This window comes from Scyliorhinus torazame, chromosome 18 (genome assembly GCF_047496885.1).
Source record: "Scyliorhinus torazame isolate Kashiwa2021f chromosome 18, sScyTor2.1, whole genome shotgun sequence".
NCBI classification, from domain to species: domain Eukaryota; kingdom Metazoa; phylum Chordata; class Chondrichthyes; order Carcharhiniformes; family Scyliorhinidae; genus Scyliorhinus; species Scyliorhinus torazame.
Window position 1 is genome coordinate 41671534 of NC_092724.1, and position 22390 is coordinate 41693923.

At 50.0% G+C, this 22390-nt stretch overlaps 1 protein-coding gene across 1 annotated transcript in view; it reads left to right on the forward strand.

Annotated features, from left to right (window-relative positions):
- Positions 1-372: 372 nt before the first annotated feature.
- LOC140394729 (cation channel sperm-associated auxiliary subunit delta-like) overlaps positions 373-22390 on the forward strand; it is a 96709-nt gene continuing 74691 nt past the window's right edge. The window contains exons 1-2 of the mRNA XM_072481947.1: positions 373-380; positions 5567-5624. Coding sequence (XP_072338048.1) covers positions 373-380; positions 5567-5624 — 66 coding nt within the window. The remainder of the gene's footprint in view (positions 381-5566; positions 5625-22390) is intronic.

Genomic DNA, 22390 nt, shown 5'->3' on the forward strand with positions numbered 1-22390 from the left:
TAAGTCACAGATCCGGTCTCCTCAATAGACGTGATTATGAAGCTGCTGAGGAGCTTTGGCTCCTTTTCTAGTTGTAAGTTAAATGTGGGAGAGAGTGAATATTTTCCAGTTAATCTGAGGGTATGACCCTTCTGCCGGACCAGAGGTAGCTTCTGGTATCTGGGTATCCAAGTGGCACATAATTGGCCTAGGCTTCATAAGTTAAACTTTACCAGTCAGTTGGGTAGGGTGGGATCTGATTTGAAGAGGTGGGGCAGTCTCCTGTTGCCCCTGGCAGGTAGAGTCCAGACGATCAAGATGAATATTCTGCCGAGGTTGCTGTTTTTGTTTCAATGCTTCCTTATTTTTTTTGTTAAATCGTTGTTTGCGAAGATGAACAAGTAAGTGAATTCCTTTATATGGACAGATAAGGAACCAAGAATTCACAGGGTGTACCTCCAGAGGGGCCAGCAGTTGGGGGCTTGGCGCTGCCTAATTTCCTCATGTATTACTGGGCGGCCAATGTGGAGACGATGTTGGGGTGGTATAAGGAATCGGATACCATATGGGGAAAGATGGAGGCAAGTTCGTGTAAGGAATAAAGCCTCTGGGCTCTTGATGACGCCACTCCCATTCTCTCCAGCGAAGTCTACCTCAAACCCGGTGGTGATTTCTACTTTGAAGATATGAAGGCAGCTGAGACAACATTACAAGCTGAGTGCCATGTGATTATTGGCCACTATATCTGGTAACCCATTTGTTTGTGCCATCGGGTTTAGATTCGACTTTTAAGGTATGGGAAGGAGCTAGAAAATAAAACCTGTTTATTGAGGGGCGGTTCGCCAAATGGGAGGAATTTTCTGCAAATTTCCAACCATCAGGGGCAAACCTGTTCTGATACTTTCAATTGGGAACTTAGTTTGTGCAGCTTCTCCTGCTTTTCCCTTGGCATGCGGCCCTCCTTGTTGGAGGAAATCTTACGGTTGGCGAGGGCTGGGGGGGGCGGGGGGAGGAGAAAGTTCTCAAATATCTATGAGCGGGTCATCTCATTGGAATCTGCGCCGCTTAATCGGGTGAAGGCGAAATGGGAGGAGGAGTTGAGACCCATCCTGGATGAGGATGTGTGGAATGGAAACCCTTTGTAGGGTAAATTTCACTTCCTCTTGTGCACGGCTCAGCCTGATCCAACTCAAAGTGGTACGTAGAGCTCATCTAACCAAAATTAGGATGAGCCTGTTTCTTGCTGAAGTGCAGGACAGGTGTGAGAGGTGCTCTTGTGGGCCCGGTAATCATACCCACATGCTCTGGTCATGTCCAAAGATGGTAAGCTTTTGGGCCTCCTTCTTTAGCACCATATCATCAATTCTTAACATCGATCTGGAACCTTGTCCGTTGGTGGCCATTTTTGGGGTATTGGACTTGTAGGGGCTGCAAACAGGGGTGAAGGTGGATGCTCTTGCCTTTGCTTTGCTGATACCCCAAAGTCAGGTTCTGCTGGGATGGAGAGCTTCTGCTCCGCCTAGTGCCTCGTCCTGGTTGGATGACCTCCTGGACTTTTACACCTGGAAAAGGGTCAAGTACCCTGTTAGGGAATTGGCGGAAGGATTCTACCTGTGGTGGCAGCCATTTATCTCATACTTCAGAGTTAATTACTATCAGCTGTTGGGGGAGGTAGGGTTTGGTTGTGGGACTTGGGGGAGGGGAGTTGGTTGTAAGTTGCTTTTTCTCTGATCTTTTGTGTTATTAGCACGACAAATGTACCATATATGAACCGTTTTCAGAGTTGTGTTCTAGTTTAGATCATTTTCACAGTAACTTCATTGCAGTCTTAATGTAAACCTACTTTGACACTAATAAAGATTACATATATGTCATCTATGAAATCTTTCATAATATATTTTTTTAAATCAAATTGATAAAGGTGGCAGACCCTTAAAGGAGCACTGTAACAAAAAACAAATCTGTGAAAGGAAACTTAATCAAAATGGTGTTTCCCAGTGCCAATCTTTCTTTACACTCTTTTTAAAAAAACAAATCAATAAATTAAACAAAAATGAGTGGGGTTAGCAGCCCCTGGTACAGCACTAACTAAAACTACATGTCAAAAGGAATGTTTTTTATATGCACTGAAGAAAATCAGTGAGCTACACATTTGTTACTTTAATCTTGATGTGGAGATGCCGGCGTTGGACTGGGGTGAGCACAGTAAGAAGTTTTACAACACCAGGTTAAAGTCCAACAGGTTTGTTTCGATGTCACTAGCTTTCGGAGCGCTCCTCCTTCCTCAGGTGAATCAAGAGGTATGTTCCAGAAACATATATATAGACAGATTCAAAGATGCCAGACAATGTTTGGAATGCGAGCATTAGCAGGTGATTAAATCTTTACAGATCCAGAGATGGGGTAACCCCAGGTTAAAGAGGTGTGAATTGTGTCAAGCCAGGACAGTTGGTAGGATTTCGCAGGCCAGATGGTGGGGGATGAATGTAATGCGACATGAATCCCAGGTCCTGGTTGAGGCCGCACTCGTGTGCGGAACTTGGCTTCAAACAACTGCGCAACCTCAAACAAACCATTGTTTGCAGCAAACTACCCAGCCTTCAGAACAGTGACCACGACACCACACAACCCTGCCATGGCAATCTCTGCAAGACGTGCCAGATCATCGACATGGATACCACCATTATACGTGAGAACACCACCCACCAGGTACGCGGTACATACTCGTGCGACTCGGCCAACGTTGTCTACCTCATACGCTGCAGGAAAGGATGTCCCGAAGCGTGGTACATTGGCGAGACCATGCAGACGCTGCGACAACGAATGAACGGACATCGTGCGACAATCACCAGGCAGGAATGTTCCCTTCCAGTCGGGGAACACTTCAGCAGTCAAGGGCATTCAGCCTCTGATCTCCGGGTAAGCATTCTCCAAGGCGGCCTTCAGGACGCGCGACAACGCAGAATCGCCGAGCAGAAGCTTATAGCCAAGTTCCGCACACATGAGTGCGGCCTCAACCGGGACCTGGGTCAACCGGGACCTGGGATTCATGTCGCATTACATTCATCCCCCACCATCTGGCCTGCAAAATCCTACCAACTGTCCTGGCTTGACACAATTCACACCTCTTTAACCTGGGGTTACCCCATCTCTGGATCTGTAAAGATTTAATCACCTGCTAATGCTTGCATTCCAAGCATTGTCTGGCATCTTTGAATCTGTCTATATATATATATGGAACATACCTCTTCATTCACCTGAGGAAGGAGCAGCGCTCCGAAAGCTAGTGACATCGAAACAAACTTGTTGGACTTTAACCTGGTGTTGTAAAACTTCTTACTGTCTTTAATCTTGGTAATGCATTTAATAACACTTAACAGGTTTTAGCATACTGGTCCGTTGTTGCTGATTTATTTATGCAACCAAATATCAGCAATGTAGTGCGTTTATTTATGGGTAATGAATATATTGCGTATACGTTCTAAATTTGTAACAACATAACATTTTCACATTGTGAGAAACACCGCTCACTTGATAATAATTTACACTTAGTCAAATTCTGAAGAAGTATTTATTTCAGTCGATCTTGCAAGAATGGGTGCCGCCGGTAAGCAATAGCAGACACAAAGAATTCATACAGCATCACTTTGTTATATACAATCTGTGAGAAACACATCCCACAAACTGCCGAAAGGGCAGTTTCCTTATCAGTGATTCCTTATTTGGACTTGTTATGTTCATTTTGTCTTCCCCCTTGCATAGTGGTTTCTGTTAGCTCCTGGTATATCCTTGGACTGTCAATTAAAAGATAAGAATGAGGCCTCCTGCTTGCACATGCTATCTTCCCCCTTGCTTAGTGATTTATGTTATTGTACATCCCGTTCTTCCCCGAAGGTCAGTCCTGTACATAGTTACAACAACTTGCTCACTGTAGCTTACACAGAACTTGACATCTTAATTTTCCATCAGGCATTATTGTTGACATCTTAATTGTGAACCAGAGTTATACATGTAAAAACAACACAAAATGCTCACTTCTCACAACATTAATCTCTGAGACTGAAAAGGACATTATACTAGCTCATATTTCTCGCTCCCGAAAATGTGATTGCTCAGTAATTCAAAACCTTAATTGCACTAAAATGAGACCGTAATCCTTTGTGTGATTTGAATTATAATTTAAATTAAATAGATATGATGTAACAGAAATTGGTGGATATACTTCAGTTGGATTTCCAGAAGGCATTTGATCCAGAAGGCATTTGATAAGATGTCATATTAAAGATTTTTGTGAAAAATGAAAACTTACTGTATAAGAAGTAACATTTTGGCATGTATGAAAGGTGGGTAACCTAATGGGAAACACGGGTAGCCGTAATTGGGTCTTTTTCTGGTTTGCAGGATGCAGTGGCTGATGTGCCACAGGGATTAGTGTTGGGATAATTGTTTCACAATTTATGTAATGACTTGGGTGAAGGGACCAAAGGTATGGTTGCTGAATTTGCTGATGACACAAAGATAGGTAGGAAAGTAAATTGAGAAGAAGACTTAAGGAGGCTACAAAGGGATATGGGTGGGTTAAGTGAGTGGGCAAAGACTTGGCAAATGGAGCAGTGTGGGAAAGTGTTAAATTGTCCATTTTGGCAGGAAAAATAAAAAAGAAGCATATTACCTAAATGATGAGGGATTGCAGAGCTCTTGAGATGCAGAGGGATCAAAGTGTTCTGGTACATGAAATGCAAAAGGTTAGTATGCAGGTGCAGCAAGTAATTAGGGATGCTAGTGGGATGTTATTACTTATTGTGAGGGGAATTGAATACAAAATTAGGGTGATTATGTTTCAGTCATATGGGGCATAGGTGAGACCACATTTGGAATACTGTGTACAGTATTGGTCCCCTTTTTTAAAGAAGGATATAAATGTGTTGGAAGCAGTTCAGAGAAGGTGTACTAAAGTAATACCTGGATTGGATGGGTTGGCTTATGAAGAAAGGTTAGACAGGCCAGGATTGCATCCTCTGGAGTTTAGAAGAGCAAGAGGATTCTTGATTAAAGCATACAAGATCCTGAGGGCACTTGACAGAATTGATGTGGAGAGGATGTTTCCTTTTGTGGGAGAGTCTAGCACTAGGAGCCTCTGTTTAAAAATAAGGGATCGCCCTTTAGGACAGAGCTGATGAGAATTATTTTCTCTTTGAGAGTTGAGAGTCGTTGGACTGTCTTCCTCAAAAGGTGGTGGGAGCAGAATCTTTGAATATATTTAAAGCAGAGGTAAAAAGATTCTTGATTAGCAAGGGAATGAACGGTTGTCAGGGGTAAGAGAGAATATGGATAATCTGATCAGCAATGATTTCATTAAATGGTAGAGCAGCTGAAAGCGCTGAGTGGCCTTCTGCTCCTAATTTGCATGTTTGCAACAGAAGACTAGGTTACAAAAAATGCCCACACAGTATCTTTTTGTGAAATGAAAGTTAATGGAAAAACATTGATCTCAAGGCTGAAATTGTTTAGTGGGTTTTAAAGGAAAATATAAACTTTCAGATGTGTAGTTTACAAATTGTTATTGGTTTATGTGTTTTCTTAATAGTGAAATAAAACTTGCTTATTCTTTGAACTTTGAAGATGGTGAAATCCCAATAGATCATGTAAGTAAACAAGTCTTTATTTTGGGATATCCTTTTATGCTTAATGAAATGTGTGCGGTTACTCCTGGGGAATAGAACTGTTCACGTTTAAGATATCTGGTGTCAACATTAAGTACTTCTAATTGAGCTGTAGCCTAGCCAGCCAGTTATATAGTAAAGTTCATTGTGTTGTGCTAAAACAGAGTGACTCTGCTCCAGCTGTAAAAACTCCACCGTGAAAGCAGCCACCTTTAAAATGCTAATTTTCCCACACCCTCCGTCTTGGCAATTTCAGTTTCCATGCTGTATCAACTTCATGATCTCTATCACAAGCAAAGCAATCTCCATGGACTTCTTTGCATCTCTCACCACCAACTTCCTCCACCTGCTTCCAACACTACTACCTGTAATGATATGCATAATGTAAGGAGAGTAAAGGGTTAACAAGATGATGTTCATGTATCTCAACACTAGATGGCATCACGGAGTAGTCTTATAAAAGGCTGCGTCTCTAAGCATTCTGGGAGAAGCTGATGTTGAAGGATAGTGTGAGGTTGAGTTAAGAGTGTTGGTTGTATTAGAGAGATAATAGATTACTGCAACATAGATTCAATACTATTATTTTGTTAGCCATTACCCAGTAGAGTGTGCAAACCATTTAAAGTAGTGTGAAATAAACTAGCTTTGTTTTAAATACATAGCTTGATGTTCTTTGTAAACACTATGACTTTTAGCTATCTTGGAGAACAATACAAGGAACATCACACTACCTCCACTATCTGTTTTTGGGAAAAAATTATTTTGAAATACAAGCTACTGCGCCTTGATCCTCCATTTACTACAAACTTAGCAGCCATCAATCTGTTGACTACTCTCTCGTGTTCATTTTGTAATGCCCACAGCAAAACCTTTGTCCGCTCCCATCCTAGTTGATCAATTTGGCATGTTACCATTGCTGTTCCATCATCTCCAACTGCAGATGTGAATATATCTGATGCACTGTACCATATCTAGAGCTATCCTCTGCCAAAACTATAAATATTCCAAGATTGCCATGGAGATCAAAGATAATGTGAAAATACGAACAAAGGAGGGCCAATTTCAGTACGACAAAAGAAGATTTGGCCCAGATGTGTTGGAGTAACAGCAAATGAACAATGGGAGACCTTTGAATAGGAGATAATTTGGGAAAATAATAGACACATTTCCACAAGGCAGAAGAAGGGCGTCAGAAGCCAGAGGTGCCTGGATAATTTGAAAATATAGGAAATAGAAAATGAGACTTATTAAAAATGTTTGAATCATGATACAGTAGAGAATAGAATACAGAGGGTGCGATCTTCTGAAAAAATTTCCAAGTGTTGTAGCAAGCGGGAACTGCCGCGAGTTTCCCGGCACTCGGCCCAGCGAAATCGACAACACAATTCAACGTTAATTGGTCCACATAACGAGGCCTAGTTGGCTTCTTTTCCCGAATGCCAGTTTGCCAGCTGATTCACCGGGACCGTGTTCGCCAACCCCTTTCCAACAAGGTTGAGCTGCACTTGCTCAACCAACCCCAGCCAGCTCGCAACAATGGCACCGAGGAGACCAGCCCCAAGATTTGGAGATGCTGACCTGGGTAAGGCTCCTGGACGCGGTGGAGGCCTGGAGGGATGTCCTGTTCCCCAAAGGTCCCAGAGGGTGAGCCACAAGGCAGCCAGTGCTGCCTGGGACGAGGTGGCGGCAGCAGTCAGCTCGGGCAGTGTGACCAGGAGGACTGGCCTTCAGTGTCGGAAGGTCAATGACCTATACCTGGCAGCATGTGTGAGTAGACAGGAATGTTTCCCCCCAACCCTCCTTCCACCCACTGCTTCAACCCTCCCTCCACCCAACCCTCCCTCCACCCAGCGGCTGGTTCAGCACAGTGGGCTAAACAGCTGGCTTGTAATGCAGAACAAGGCAGCAGCGCGGGTTCAATTCCCGTACTGGCCTCCTCGAACAGGCGCCGGAATGTGGCGACTAGGGGCTTTTCACAGTAACTTCATTGAAGCCTACTTGTGACAATAAGCAACTATTATTATTATTCACACCCCCTCCACCACTGTGAACCACGAGTGTGGCTAACGATACCAAATAGAAAATCTCAGCAGGTCTGGCAGCATCTGTCAGGAGAGAAAAGAGCTAAAGTTTCGAGTCCAGCTGATTCTTTGTCAAAGCTGATGTTCAGCTGTCTGGTCATGGTCCAGGGGGAGGTAGGAGGAAGTATCTGAGAGTTGGCGCTCAGTCTCTGCGAGATAGAAGTCAGTACGCCAGACGATAACAGCACCCCTTTGTCGGCAGGTTTGATGACAATGTCGGGGTTAGACCTGATGGAGTGAAGAGCAGAAAGTTCGGAAGGAGAGAGGTTGAAATGGGTGAGGGGGGGGCAGAAAAATTAAGACGGCCCGTTGACACTTCTCAATGAAAAGATCGAGGCAGGTAATTTTCTCGGCTTGGAGCCAGAATGTTGGAGGCACATGAAAGGATCAGTGGAACGGGTGAAGGACTCTTGCCCAAAGAAGAGTCAACATCATGTTGAGCCCGGAATTTATTGAGGTGGGGACATAAGGGTACAAAACAGTCCTTTGCTGTGAACAGCACGCTCATCCTCCGAGTGGGGAAGGTTGGAGGGTATGGTGAACACGCGGCAAGGGCTGGGGCTGGGAGAAATGGGGTACGAGGGATTGGGACTGGTGGAGGGCCTAGGATGGGCAGTGGGTTGATAAGTTGTTGAAGCTTGCTTTCCTTAACATCTGCAAAAAAACAGGAAAAGATTTTTGTTAAGGTGTCGCATGATGCAAAGGATGAAATGAAACTGGGGACAGGGACAGCTTTGAGAGAGAGTAAGACAGTGCTGCTGGAGAGAGATGTCAAGTGTCTTTATGTGGCGGCGCATGGCACTGAGTGTGACTTTCAGGATGCGGAGAGGGCAGCAGTTGGAAGAATGTAGTATATCCTGGAGGTACCTGTAATCCTGGAGGTTACATGCAGGTGGAATTTAAGTTGAAATCCCCGTGGGGTAATTCGGAGACGAAAACAGTCACAGAGGAAGGAAATATGGCTGTGGAAGTGGGTCTTGGTAAACACCTTGGCAGGGATTCTCCAATCCTGTGGTCAAGTTCTGATGCCGGTGTGAAAAGTGACGCGAGCCAATCGGCGTCAACGGGCCTCAACTGGCAGCTATCCACCCCTTCCTAGGGGGCTAGTACGGCACCGGAGTGGTGTCCGCAGCTCCGGTGCCCGAAAACAGGCGCTCCACGGGCGTCGAGAGTCCGCGTATGCGCGCCACGACCGGCACGAGTTCTCACGTGCGCTTGGGTTCCTGTCTCCGCGCCGGCCCCTGGGCAATATTGCGGAGCCCTACAGGGGCCCGGGGTGGAGGAACATAGGCCCCACGGAACTAACCATCCCGCCGATCGGTAGGCCCCGATTGCGGACCAGGCCACGATGGAGGCCGCCCTCCGGGGTCGGATCCTCGCGCCCCCCCACCAGGACGGCCCCCGCAGACAGGACTCCGAGGTCCCGCCGGGTGGGACCATAGGCAACCCACGCCGACGGGACTCGGCCTAACACGGTGAGCACTTGGCCCGTCGAGGCCCGGAGAATCGCCGGGGGCCGCTTTCAATGGCCCCCGACCGGCGAGGCGGTAATCCCGAAAATTGGCGCCGGAGAATCGGGGCGTCAGGGTGGCGTGGCGCGATTCTCGCGCGCCCCCCCCCGGGCGGGTCTCCGACCCGGCGCAGGGTCGGAGAATCCCGGCACTTGTCCAGCACTAAGAGAGCAATGGAAAGCAGTGAAGTTGGATAGTGGGGGAGGGACATATGGAAATCCTGTCGGAGAGAAGAGCAGTACTTCTTCATGGTAGGCGTTCCTGGAAGAGAAGTCGCAGTGAGTTAAACACTGGATAATAGCAAATTACTGCGGATGCTGGAATCTGAAACCGAAGAGAAAATACTGGAAAATCTCAGCAGGTCTGGCAGCATCTGTTGGGAGAGAAAAGAGCTAACATTTCGAGTCCAGGTGACACTTTGTCAAAGCTGACAAAGTGTGTCATCGTGCTGACTATATGTGTGGCTAACAATGCCCTCTCTGTGTCTCCTCAGGAAAAGCTCTCCGGCAGGACAGGGCCCAGACTGGCGGTTGGTTGCTGGACTTGAGAATCCTCACCTACTTCGAGGGGCAGGCTCTGGAGGTGACGGTGTGGCCAAGGACAGGGTGGTCACCAACGTGGAGGCTGGCGGACATCGCACAGGTGAGGAACCACCAGGCTCCACCCGGAGGATCTGTCAAACGTGAGTAGTGATTGCCTTACCGACTGACCCATCCTTCCCACTGACCACAAGTCCATTCTCCCGCAGGTCCAGCAGCCGGTGGTAGCAGCCTATCCCGGGCGGCACCCTCTCCCGATCCCGAGGAGAATACCTCGGAGAGCTCAGAGGGTGCAACTGTTACAGTCGTGGCACAGCTGTCATTCCCACCCTCCACCAGCGCAGATACACACAGCTCGTTGGGACATGTTAGTGGTCAGGCGTCTGGGGCACAATCTGGTGAGCATCACACTGTTGACGATGCACATCTGGTGCAGGTAGGAAGCCCCAGGCGAGACAGTAGTTGGAGGTCTGCTGGATCCCTGGACCCAGCTGATCCCAGCTTGATGCTGAGCCTCTGGAACAGGGTTACCCGGAGCTGATGGAGACAATAGGGAGTGGCTGCAACATTCAGAGGGAGATGTCAGCGTCACTCCAGCAGATCCAGAGCCACTTTGAAGAGTCCCGGAGGCTACAGGAGATGACGCCGGCAATGAGTGGCACCGAGGCCTACATTGCTGGGGTGGCGACCCCAGTGGAGAGCCTGGAGCAAGACGCAGCTCCATGAGTGAAGGTGTACAAGGCGTTGCGCAGTCGGTGCCGGCCATGGCTGAGGGTCTCAGCAGTATGTCTGCCTTGCTTGGAATGTCATCCAGTACCAGGCCGACCTTGATGAAGTTCTACGGGCCATATCCCGCTCTCAGATGGGCAAGGCCAAGGCACGGCGGAGCTTGTCCCAGTCGCAGGTGGGCATTGCCGAGGCACTGCAGAGCATGGCCCAATCACTAAGGAACATCGCCGAAGGTGTCGACACGATGGTGCGGACCTTGGGGAACTGCCAGGCCTGGCAGAGCCAGATGATGCAGTGCCAGCTGGGGCTCGAACCAGTTACCCCTCTGTCCCAAGGTGAACCCCAGGGCCCTACGGGCACAGACCGGGAAGAGAGGGTCGCTGAGTGCCAACCCGGTCCCATACCATGGGACGGTGACGGTGGCCACCAGCTCTCCCGAGTTCCACCCCTTTGTTGAGGCTGCGTCTCGGAGTCAGCATCCGAGACACGGCGGCACAGCTGTGTATGAACCGTCGACAAGTGAGCCGGGGCCCTCTGGCCCCAGAGGACACCCGCCAAGGCATTGAGGGCCATGGGACTAGGTAAGCAGGTCGCTACCGCCACCTTAGATCAGCATCCTGGGGAAACACCAAGACTTAGTGGTAGAGCTAGGAGCCAGGCATGTTGAGGAGCACTGAGGGCAGCAGGGTAGGGGGGAGGGAGTAGGAGGCAGGAGTGTAGTACTATCGAAAATGGGGTATTGTACAGCACATTAAACAACTTTTTGCATAACCATTATGATGCCTCTGTCACTTTCTTCCGCAATGCGGGCTGATCCCCGGATCCTTTGCCCATCTCTCCAGGCAATCTCTCACTTACCCACGATTGGCAATTCCCTATTAGTGATAGCCTTCAGCCGCATGTCCAGAGACCTCGGCAGTCAGTGGGCGTTATGGATGATCAGTGGGGTGGACGGGCAAGGACAAGGGATGCCCCCGGAATGGGGTTGGGATCAGTGGTTGGCATTGTAGTGCCACAAGCGATTGCCCACCACTGCAGAGGGCCCTCCCACTCCAGCCTAGGATCCCCAATCCCCCGCTGAGCACTGGGGCTCTTTGCCTGTGAGCAAAGGTGGCTCCTCACCTCTCTACTCCCCACAGAACCCCTTACGTCAGGTTCACGTTTGTAAAAAGGAATACTAATCTGCACCAGCGTGTCCACTTGCTGGGGAGGCTGCTGAATGACGGGAGGCCTTTGGATAAGGGATGGCTCTCGTTAATTGTATGGAAATGGGAGATAATTGGTTTCTCGCCATGCTACGGCGAGATTCCGATTTCGTCTATGGGAGCAGGCCGGTTGCATCGCAAACTGTTCGGTGCAAGGCGCGGTTCCCGCTTTTGGCCTCTCCTGCTATTCACCGGCCTCGTTACGGTTGAGCATCGCTGTAACGAGGCCGGAAGCTCACACCCAGAAACTACAGAAGATAACTGAAAAAGAAATTGATCAACTGGTTACCTGGAAAGATCTCTTTCAAAAGCATCAATACTAGAAATATGCGGCAGTTTAGAAACTAAAGAGATGATTTCCTACTGGAGGCACAGAACATGATTGAGATGCATACAGAGTCTTTGCATCTCTTTCATTAAAGAGGTTGTTTCCTCAGGTCTGAGAATCTAGAACTAAGGATCACTGTTTTAAAATACGGGGAGGGATTCTCTGTTTGCTGACGGCAAAATCAGCACGTGCGATCGGGCGGAGAATAGCTCCCGACGCCGAAATCACGGCAGGTGCTGGTTTGATGCTGAATCATGATGCTCCGCCTCCCCGAAAACGGCATCCATGCGATGCACACCGCGCATAGTTGGAATACCGTTTGCATATCATTAGTGGGCCCACCCGTGATTCTCCGCCTCCGATGGACCGAGTTCCCGATGGTGCGGTCCACGTGTGCTCTCCCAAATTGTGAACCTGGCTGCTGAGAGAGAGAGAGAGGACGTATGGACAGTGTCATACTTCGCCGACAGTCGTGCCGCTGGCTGGGCGGCTTCTGCCAGGGCTGGGGGTAGTAGTGGAGGGTGGCCAGGAGGTGGGCTGTGGGGTCAGGGTGGACAGTTCCGCAACACCATTACCGCAGCCGGCAAGGCAGCCGTACAGCTGTGCATGCCGCTGATAGCCCACTTTAAACCTGGTGTCCTGTGTCGTATAGGTGACCCCCCCCGCGGGCCCCAGCCAATCCATTAGCTGTATGGGCACGCTCCAGCACAACCTGTCCCATATTTTTGGTCCCGATCAGTGTGTGTAGGGGTTGTATTGTTTAAACGCAGCTGCAGCTTGTCAGCCCTGAGAGTGTCCATCATGGACCTGGCGATTCCTGCACCATTTTTCTTTGGTTTCGATGGTGTTCCACACGGTGCCGGTGCTAGCCTCTCACCAGTAGCAGAATCTGTGCAGGTGTGGCGCCAATTTTTCTGACGTGTAAGTCCACAGATTCTCCGTTGGCGTCAGCTCTTAGACTCCGAAATGGAGAATATGGCCCAAATGGTCACTCATTTAAGACCAAGATGAAGAGAACTTTTTTCTCTCTGGGTTGAGAGTCTCTGGGCCTCTTCTTCAAAAGGCAGTGGTAGCAGGTGAGTATTTTTAAGGCATAGGGAGATAGATTATTGATTAATAAAGGGGTGAAAGGTTATTGATTAATAAAGGGGTGAAAGGTTATCGGGAGTAGGCAGGAATATGGAGTTAAAGTTACAATCAGATTAGCCATGATCGTATTGAATGGTGGAGAAGGCTTGAGTGGCCGACTCCTGTTAAACATATAAAGAGAATGTACTTGAAAGTTGATCATACAGGTTGAGCGTCCCTTATCCGAAATCAGCCTTTTTTTTTGAGCGCCGACGTAATGTCGTGAGTGGGAAATCCCACAAGGCTCCCGGGCGATGCGCAGTTCCCAATGCGCGCCACACATGCGCAGTATATTCTGAAATCCAAAGAATTTCGAAATCCGATACTCACTTGGCTTCAAGCATTTCGTATAAGGGATTTTCAACCTGTACTCACAATAGATACAGTAAGAAGTCTTACAACACCAGGTTGAAGTCCAACAGGTTTGTTTGGAGTCACTAGCTTCCGCGCACTCCTTCATCAGGTGAGTCCCTAATGAAGGAGCTGCGCTTCGAAAGCTAGTGACTCCAAACAAACCTGTTGGACTTTAACCTGGTGTTGTAAGACTTCTTACTGTGCCCACCCAGTTTAAGGGCAGCATGGTAGCACAGTGGTTAGCACAGTTGTTTCACAGCTCCAGAGTCCAAGGTTCGATTCCCGGCTTGGGTCACTGTCTGTGCGGAGTCTGCATGTTCTCCCTGTGTCTGCGTCGGTTTCCTCCGGGTGCTCTGATTTTCTCTCACAGTCCAAAGATATGCAGGTTAGGTGGATTGGCCATGATAAATTGCCCTTAGTGTCCAAAAAGTTTAGGTGGGTTACTAGGTTAGGGGAATATGGTGGAAGCGTGGGCTTGAGTAGGGGGCTCTTTCCAAGAGCCAGTGCAGACTCAATGGGCCTAATGGCCTCCTTCTGCACTGTAAATTCTGTGATTCTGTGAACACCGGCATCTCCACATCATCGCAATCGATAAAACACCCAGTTTGGATGGGATGCATCCTGTGTTGTTGAGAGAAGTAGGAGATTAATTAAAGGCCACAATCTTCTAATATTGCTTGGATATGCAATGGCATCCCCTTAAGGAGTTGGTATCAGCACTCTTTTTGATATACATTAATGATCTGGACAGAGCATAATTTCAAAATTTGCAGGTGATAGGAAGCTCAAATCTAGTAAACTACAGGAGATACCACCAGACTTCAGGAGGGCATAAACTGTTTTGGGAGGAGCAATGAGAAGTGACATTGTCAATCAAATGATACAATTTCAAGGGGTGCAACAACAGAGACTTTGATGTGCATACCGTAGTCTAAATGTCTGTCATACTGCCCACAGAGTGATCCAAGAGGGTACATGACCCACACCCTGAGTCAGTGTAGTGTTGAGCAGAGACATGTATAGACCTAAGCATGGAAACAGCACCTAACCTGCACCCCTTGATGTACATGTGTAAATAGTTATAGTAGTTAATAAAAACGTAAATTAAAAAAATATTAAATTTAGAGTGCCCAATTCATTTTTTCCAAGGGGCAATTTAGTGTGGCCAATCCAACTAACCGGCACATCGTTGGGTTGTGGGAGCGAAACCCACACAAATACGGGGAGAATGTGCAAACTCCACTCGGACAGTGACCCGGAGCCGGGATCGAACCTGGGACCTCGGTGCTGTGAGACAGCAGTGCTAACCACTGCACCACCGTGCTGCCATAAATACTTAAAGTTACCTACATAAGATTACGGAGACTTCTTTAATACATATCGATCTGTAACCAATGCCCTTCTAATATGGTGATAACAAATGGGACAAAAACCCAAGACTTCCCGAAAATGCAGACAAACCAAAATGCTGGAAGACTGAGAAATTCAATGAAGCACTTTGATGTGAAAACAAGCTCCTCAAGAAGCAGAGGCGCAGAAAAATAAAATCAAGAAAACGCTTCTGAGAAAGCCCTGGAAGCTGAGGCAGATATTTAAAATTCCTTTCTGCAGCAGAAGGCTCCATCAAATTTCAGCTTCAGTGTGGCGTCGACATGAGGAATTCTGACCTGGATATTCCGTCGGCTGATGCAGGAATCGGGGAACTCAATTGGGCGGAGAATCGGTTCCGGTGCCAAAATCGCGGGGGGGGGGGCGCCGGTTTCATGCCAAATCGCAATTCCTCACCAGTGGCATCAATGCGTTCCAGAATGCACGTACAGTAAACAGTGTTGACATATCATTAGCGAGCCCGATCCGGTATTCTCCAGGGTTTCCGCGATTCTCCGCCTCCAGTGGGTCGAATTCCCGACGGCGAGGTTCCCTTGTGCTTTTAAAAATTGTGAAACTGGCACCGTGGCTGATGAGGGAGGGATAGTAGTTAGGGAGGTAGGAGACTGGCTGGGGGAGGGTCAACGGGGGAACGGGTCGTGCGGCCAAGGCGAGCCCCCACAGGACTGGGGCAGCGTCCAGGCATGGACCATTGCCGCGTCCTGCAAGGTAGCCATCTTGCACACCTCACTGACCACCCACCTTGGCCCATGGGTCTGCAGAGTGACACCGGAGTATCTGTGCCCCCAACCTCCGCCATACCAAAACCCCCCCTCGGCCGCCACCCGCCAGTGGGGCATCATGCGGCCCACCCAACGGCAACTGCCACAATAGACCCTACGGGGGCACTGGAATGGGGCCGTGGAACCTACCGCTAGCAAGGGTAGCACCAGTTGATGTTACCCCTGGCAGCAGAGACATAATCAGGACCAGAGGCCCCCATGGTGCCGGGCACTGACGGGGTCAGGGGTGCGGATGGGGGTAGAGAGAACATAAAAAGGACAGAGTCCACAATGCCAACCGGGGCCACTGTTTAGCCCGTTGAACGTGGTTGAGCACGGGGGTACACATCATGCTAAAATATCGGCCTTTCAACCCCTGCGAACAATGGATATTGGAATTCACCCAACAATGGTGTCCTTCCTGCAATTGCCGCAGCTTTGGGGGGTGCACTGCAGCTGTATGAAGCTGCAGTAGCGGAGCATACCGCAGCGGAGACTGCCCCAGGAAGAACCGGAGGCAGTCGCCCAGGGTGGAGAGCCGGCGGCCCAACAGATCGGGGAGGAGGTGCAAAGGAGGCGCCACATGAGGCCTCGCATGTACCAGCAGCACTTGTCATTCGAGGACCTGCCGGATCAGGCATGCTGTCGAAGACTGCAGCTGAACTGGGTGACACTGTGACATATCTGCCAGATCATAGCGCACTTGGCACAGCGGGGAAATGGGAGAGGACACAGGTTCCTACTGGCCGTCAAGGTGACGGTCGCGCTGAACCTTTACGCCACGGACTCCTTCCACGCGCCGAGTGCAGACCTGGCTGGACTGTCACAGAGCTTGGTGCACAGGTACAACAGCGCCGTCACGGAAGCCCTATATGCCCAGTTAGCACAATACATCAAATTCAATGTAGACTGAGCCCACCAGGATGCCAGAGCAGAAGGTTCGCCTCCATCAACTGGATGCCCTGGGTCCAGGGGGTGATCAAGGGGATGCATGTCCCCCTACGAGCACCTGCAGATGACAGGCCGCTCTCCACAAACGAAAAGGGTTCCACTCGATGAATGTGCAGCACATATGTGACCATCAGATGCGAATCATGAATGTCTGTGCCTGATACCAGGACAGCGTGAAAGACTCCTTCATCCTGGCACACGCGCGATTCTTTACTTGTTCAAGACGTCCCCCAGCTGGGGGGTTGGTTCCTGAGTGACAGGAGCTATCCACTGCGATCATGGCTGATGACGCTTATCCAGAGGCCACAGACTGACGCCTGGTGCTCTGGCCACGACAGCCGGTATTGGGTACCGGCACATGTTACTGCTGGGGGCAAACGTGCGTGGCTCCACCATGCCAACCCCTGGATCGTGTGTACCCCTTCCGGGGGCAACTCCTGTCCCTGCCTGTCTGCCCCACCGACTACCCATAACCCCCACTGGAGAGGCCTCTGGTCATCCGACTGAAGGCTATTGCTAATATGGAATTGGCAATCGTGGTCAAGTGAGCACTTCACACATTCACGTGGGTGGGCCATGTAGCATGTGGGAGTCATTCCCTAGCACCCCAATCACACCTTGATGCCTGCACACCGTGCTTGAACACTGCGGGAGGCAACACCACACACGTAACAGCCAACATCCGAACACCCATGGGATGGGACACAGCTCTGGGGACATGTCCACGGTCAGAGGGTAGGTGAGTGCCAACAGGAGGGGGAGATGTCTGGAGAGATGGGCCAAGGGTTCGGAGGTTGGGCCGCTTTGAGGAAGAAAGTGATAGAGGCATCATACTAGTTGTGCTTAAAGGTGTCTATTGTGTTTTACAATTCCCCTACCTCCCCCCATCCCCCTCCTCGATGCCCCAGTGACCTCCATGATCCTCGATGTGCTTGGTCCTCCTAGCTCTACCACCATGTCTAGGTGTGTCCCCAGGCTGCACATCTGAGTTGGAGGCAACCAGCTGCTTACCACCTCCCGTGGCCTTCCATGCCGCTGGTGGGTGTTCTCTGGCGGTTTGAGCCTCGAGGACCCCGACTCACTTGTCCTGGCACATGCACAGCCGTGCCGCTCTGTCCTGTGTGCTGGCTGTGAGACACAGCCACATCAGAGAGGTGGAACCCGGGGGAGCTGGTGGCCAACGTGGCCACTCCATGGGATGGGTACGGGTTGCCATCCATAGGGCCATGGAGTTCACCTTGAGATGGAGGGGCAGCTGGCTCGAGTCCCAGCTGCCTCTCCATCCTGGCTCTGCTAGCACTGGCGGTTCCCCATGGACTGCATCATCGTATCAATGCTCTCGACAATGCTCCTCAGTGACTGGGAAATGCTTTTCAATGCCTCGGCAATGCCAACCTGTGACTGGGCCAAGCTCCGCAACACCTCGGCCATGTCCATCTGAGAGCAGGCCATGTCCCACAGCACCTCATCAAGGTCAGCCTGATACTGGGTCACGTCACCCAGTGAGTCGGACATTCTGCTGAGGCCCTTAGCCATGACTGTCACCAACTGCGCCATGCCTTGGACATGTTCACTTATGCTGCTGACATTGTGCACCAGGCTCTCCACTGCGGTTGGCACCCTAGCAATGTTGGTCTCGGTGCCACGCATTGCCATCAACATATCTTGCGTCCGTAGTTTCTGGGACTTCTCCAATCGGCTATGGACCTGCTGGAGTGTCGCTGATATCTCCCTCTGAATGTACTGGCCTCACCCTATCGTCTCTGTCAGCTCTGGATAACCCTGTACCAGAGGTTCAGCGTCTGACTGTGACCCGGCTGGGTCCTGGGATCCAGCAGCCCGCCTACTGCTGTCTCGCCTGGGTGTTCCTGCGTCCACCTGATATGCATCAGCAGCTATGTGGTGCTCACCAGATGAGTCCCAGAAGACTGTCCACTAATGTTTCCCACCTAGGTGCATGTATCTGCGCTGGTAGAGGGTGGGGATGACACTGTGACACATCAATAGTGTCTTCCTCGGAGCTCTCCTCTGAGGTGTTGTCCTGGGAGACAGGAGAGGGGACCACCCAGGATGGCCAGGCGCCGTTGGCTGGAGGAGCTGCGGGGAAATGGACATGTGGTCAGTGGGAGGAATGGGTCAGTCAGTATGGCAATACCAACTCACGTTTGACATTTCCTCCGGGTGGGACCCAGTGGATCCTCATCTCTGCGGATTCTGCCAATCTCTGCGTTGGTGACCTCTCTGCCCTCGGCCACCCCAGTCACCTCCAGGGCATGGTCTCGAAGGCGATGAGGATTCTTAAGTCCAGCACTCTCTGCCAGTCTGGGCCCTCTCCCAGCGATTGTCCGAGAGCTTCTCCTGCAGAGACACCGAGAGAGCATTGTTAGCCACATGCCTGGTCCACAGTGGTGGGATTGGGGGGGTGTGAAGGAAGGGTTGTAGGGTGGATGAGGGAGAGAGTTGTAGGGGGGTTGAGGGAGAGGGGTGTAAAGGAAGAGGGTTGGGGTTGAAGGGAGAGGGAGGGTGAAGGGACGGTTGGGGTCGCATGGAGAATTGGGGGGAAGGATGCTTTCTTCGGGACGGAAAGATCGGGGAGGGGGCATTGATGTCAACTTGCCCGTGCTGGCCGGTGTAGGTCATTGACATTCTTACGACACTGGAGTCCAGTCCTCCTGGTCACACTCCCTGAGCTTTTGGCTGCCGCCACATCGTCCCAGGTGGCACTGGCTGCCCTGTGGCTCACCCTCAGGGAGCAGGACATCCCTCCTGACCTCCACTGCATCTAGGAGCCTCCCCGTGTCCGCATCGCCGAATCTTGTGGCTGGTCTTCTCGGCGCCATGGCTGCGAGCTGACTGGAGTTGGCTGTGCAAGTGCTGTTTAAGTGCCGCTCGACCTTGTTAGCAGGGGGCTGGCGAGTGCGGTCCTGGTGAATCAGCTGGAGAGCCTCCATTTCGATGAGAAGCCCTTGGAGTCTTGTTAAGTGGAAATTAAAGATGAATAGCGTTGCTGGCCCAGATGGGCCGAGCGCCAGGAAGTTTGCGGCAGTTCCCGCTTGCTACCACACTAAGAAATCTTTCTGGAGAATCGCGCCCTACACATCTTTCTCCCCCCCCCCCCCCCCGCTGACGATTAATTCTCCGCGAAGAAGTCAATGAATGGTTGCCACCTCCGGGCGAACCCTAACATGACCCTCTCAAGGCGAACTTGATTTTCTCTAAGCCCAGGAAATTTGCCATGTCTGACAGGCAGGCTTCCGACTTCGGGGGCTTTGAGTCCCACCAAGCTAGAAGTATCCGTCTCCGGGCTACCAGGGAAGCAAAGGCCAAGACGTCGGCCTCTCCCCCTGGACATCGGGGGCCTCTGAAACCCCAAAAATCACCACCTCTGGACTCATTGCCACCCTCAGGTTCAGTACTCTAGACATGACGTCCTCGAACCCCTGCCAGTATCTCCTAAGTTTTGGACAAGCCCAAAACATGTGGACATGGTCTGCCGGTCCTCTCAGACACTTTACACACCTGTCCTCTACGCCAAAGAATCTTCTCATCCGGGACACGGTCATGTGGGCCCGATGAACGACCTTAAATTGAATCAGGCCAAGCCTGGCACATGTTGCAGTCCCATTGACCCTGCTCAGCGTGTCCGCCCACAGGCCTTCCTCAATCTCCCGTCCCAACTCCTCCTCCTATTTATGCCTCAGCTCCTCGGTCTGCGCCTCCTCTGCCCCCATGAGCTCCTTGTAAATATCCGAGACACTTCCCTCTCCCACCCATCATCTAGACACTACCCTATCTTGGAACCCCCTGAGTGGCAAGAGTGGAAAAGATGGCACCTGCCTACGCAAAACGTCCTGCACCTGAATATACCGGAATTCATTCCCCCTCGTCAACCCAAACTTGGCCTCCAGCGCCCTCAACCTCGGGAAGATCTCTTCCAAAAACAAACCTCCCATCCGCTCAATCCCTGCCCTCGCCATACCCGAAACCCCCCGTCCAACCTCCCCGGGGCAAACCGATGGTTGTCACATATCGGGGACCAGGCCGATGCTCCCACGTGCCTCCTCCACTGTCCCCAGATCCGAAGGGCTGCCACCACTACAGGACTGGTGGAGATGTGCGCCGGCGGGAACGACAGAGGCGCCGTCACCAACGCCCCCAGACTGGTACCCCTACATGAGGCTGCCTCAACCTGCTCCCAAGCCGACCACCCCCACCACCCACTTCCTTATCATGACTATGTTAGCCGCCCAATAATAGTTGTTGAAATTCGGCAGTGCCAGCCCCCTTCCCCTCCGGTTCCGCTCGAGCATCACCCTCTTCACTCGCAGGGACTTGCCCGCCTATACAAAGCCCAAAATGATCTTGCTTACCCTCTTAAAAAAGGAACGTGGAATGAAAATGGGGAGACACTGGAACACGAATAAGAACCTCGGTAGGACCGTCATTTTAACTGTCTGTACTCTCCCAGCTAACGACAGCGGGAGCGCATCCCACCTCCGGAACTCTCCTCGCATTTGATCTACCAGCCGGGACAGGTTCAGCTTGTGCAGTCGACCCCAATCCCGCGCCACTTGTATTCCCAGGGACCTGAAACTGTCCCCAACTAACCGGAACGGCAGCTCCCTCAGCCGGTTCCCTTGGCCCCTCTCCTGAACTACAAACATTTCACTTTTTGTCATATTCAATTTGTATCCCGAAAACCGGCCGAATTTCCCCAGGATCGCCATGATTCCGTCCATCCCCGCCATTGGGTCCGAAGCGTACAAGAGCAGGTCATCTACATACAATGAAGCTCTCTTCACTCACCTGTAGCTCGACCCAATGCGGGGCATGGTCGGAAATGGTGATTGCCGACTGTAACTTCATATTTTAACTTCTCCAATCGGGTTTCCTTGCCGCAGTTCTGAAATGGCTCTAATCAAAGTCACAAATGTTACTGTCACCATTGTGCATTATCTTTCTTAATCCTCTTCCACCTCATTTCAGCCTTTGGTGTGACCTATCACACTAATCTCTTTCACACCTCTACTCAGTTGTCCATCTCTGTTGGTCCCACTCACCTCTCTGATCATATTTCGAGCCTCTCCAGCAATTACTTTTTTTGCTAGCCATGTAGCTTTACTCCTCTAAGTCCCAGATATGTCCCAGTGAGAAAGAAGGATTCTAGAAAGGGGATAAATCAACCATGATTAACCAAGGAAGTTAAGGATAGTATTAGACTGCAAAAAAAACCCATATAATGTGGCTAAAGTTAGTGGTAAGCTAGAGGATTGGGAAAGTTTTAAAAACCAACAAAAGATGACCAAAAAATAATGAAGAGTGGGACAATAAACTGAGGGTAAACTAACAAGTAATATAAAAAGACGCGCAACAACAACGACAGTGAAACGCATCCGGGAGAAGCACGTAACAACACCAACACAAAATAATGAAGAGTGAGACAATAAACTGAGGGTAAACTAACAAGTAATATAAAAACACGCGTAACAACATGTGCCTACTTATTTGGTAACTAACTGTACAGAGTTGCTGTTTTTGAGCTGGTGTACAACATCCTACCAGTTCTATTTTTTAATATACATTTCAATCTGTGTACATAACTGTAAACATACTCTGTTCAAAACCCAATAAAAAACATTTATAAAAAAAAGTAATATAAAAACAGACAATTAGAACCTCTTTAAATATATAAAAAAGAAGAAAGAGGCCAAACACAGGAATCAACATGAAGAGTGATACCTAGTGCCTGTCTTGCTGTCAGGAATGGCACAC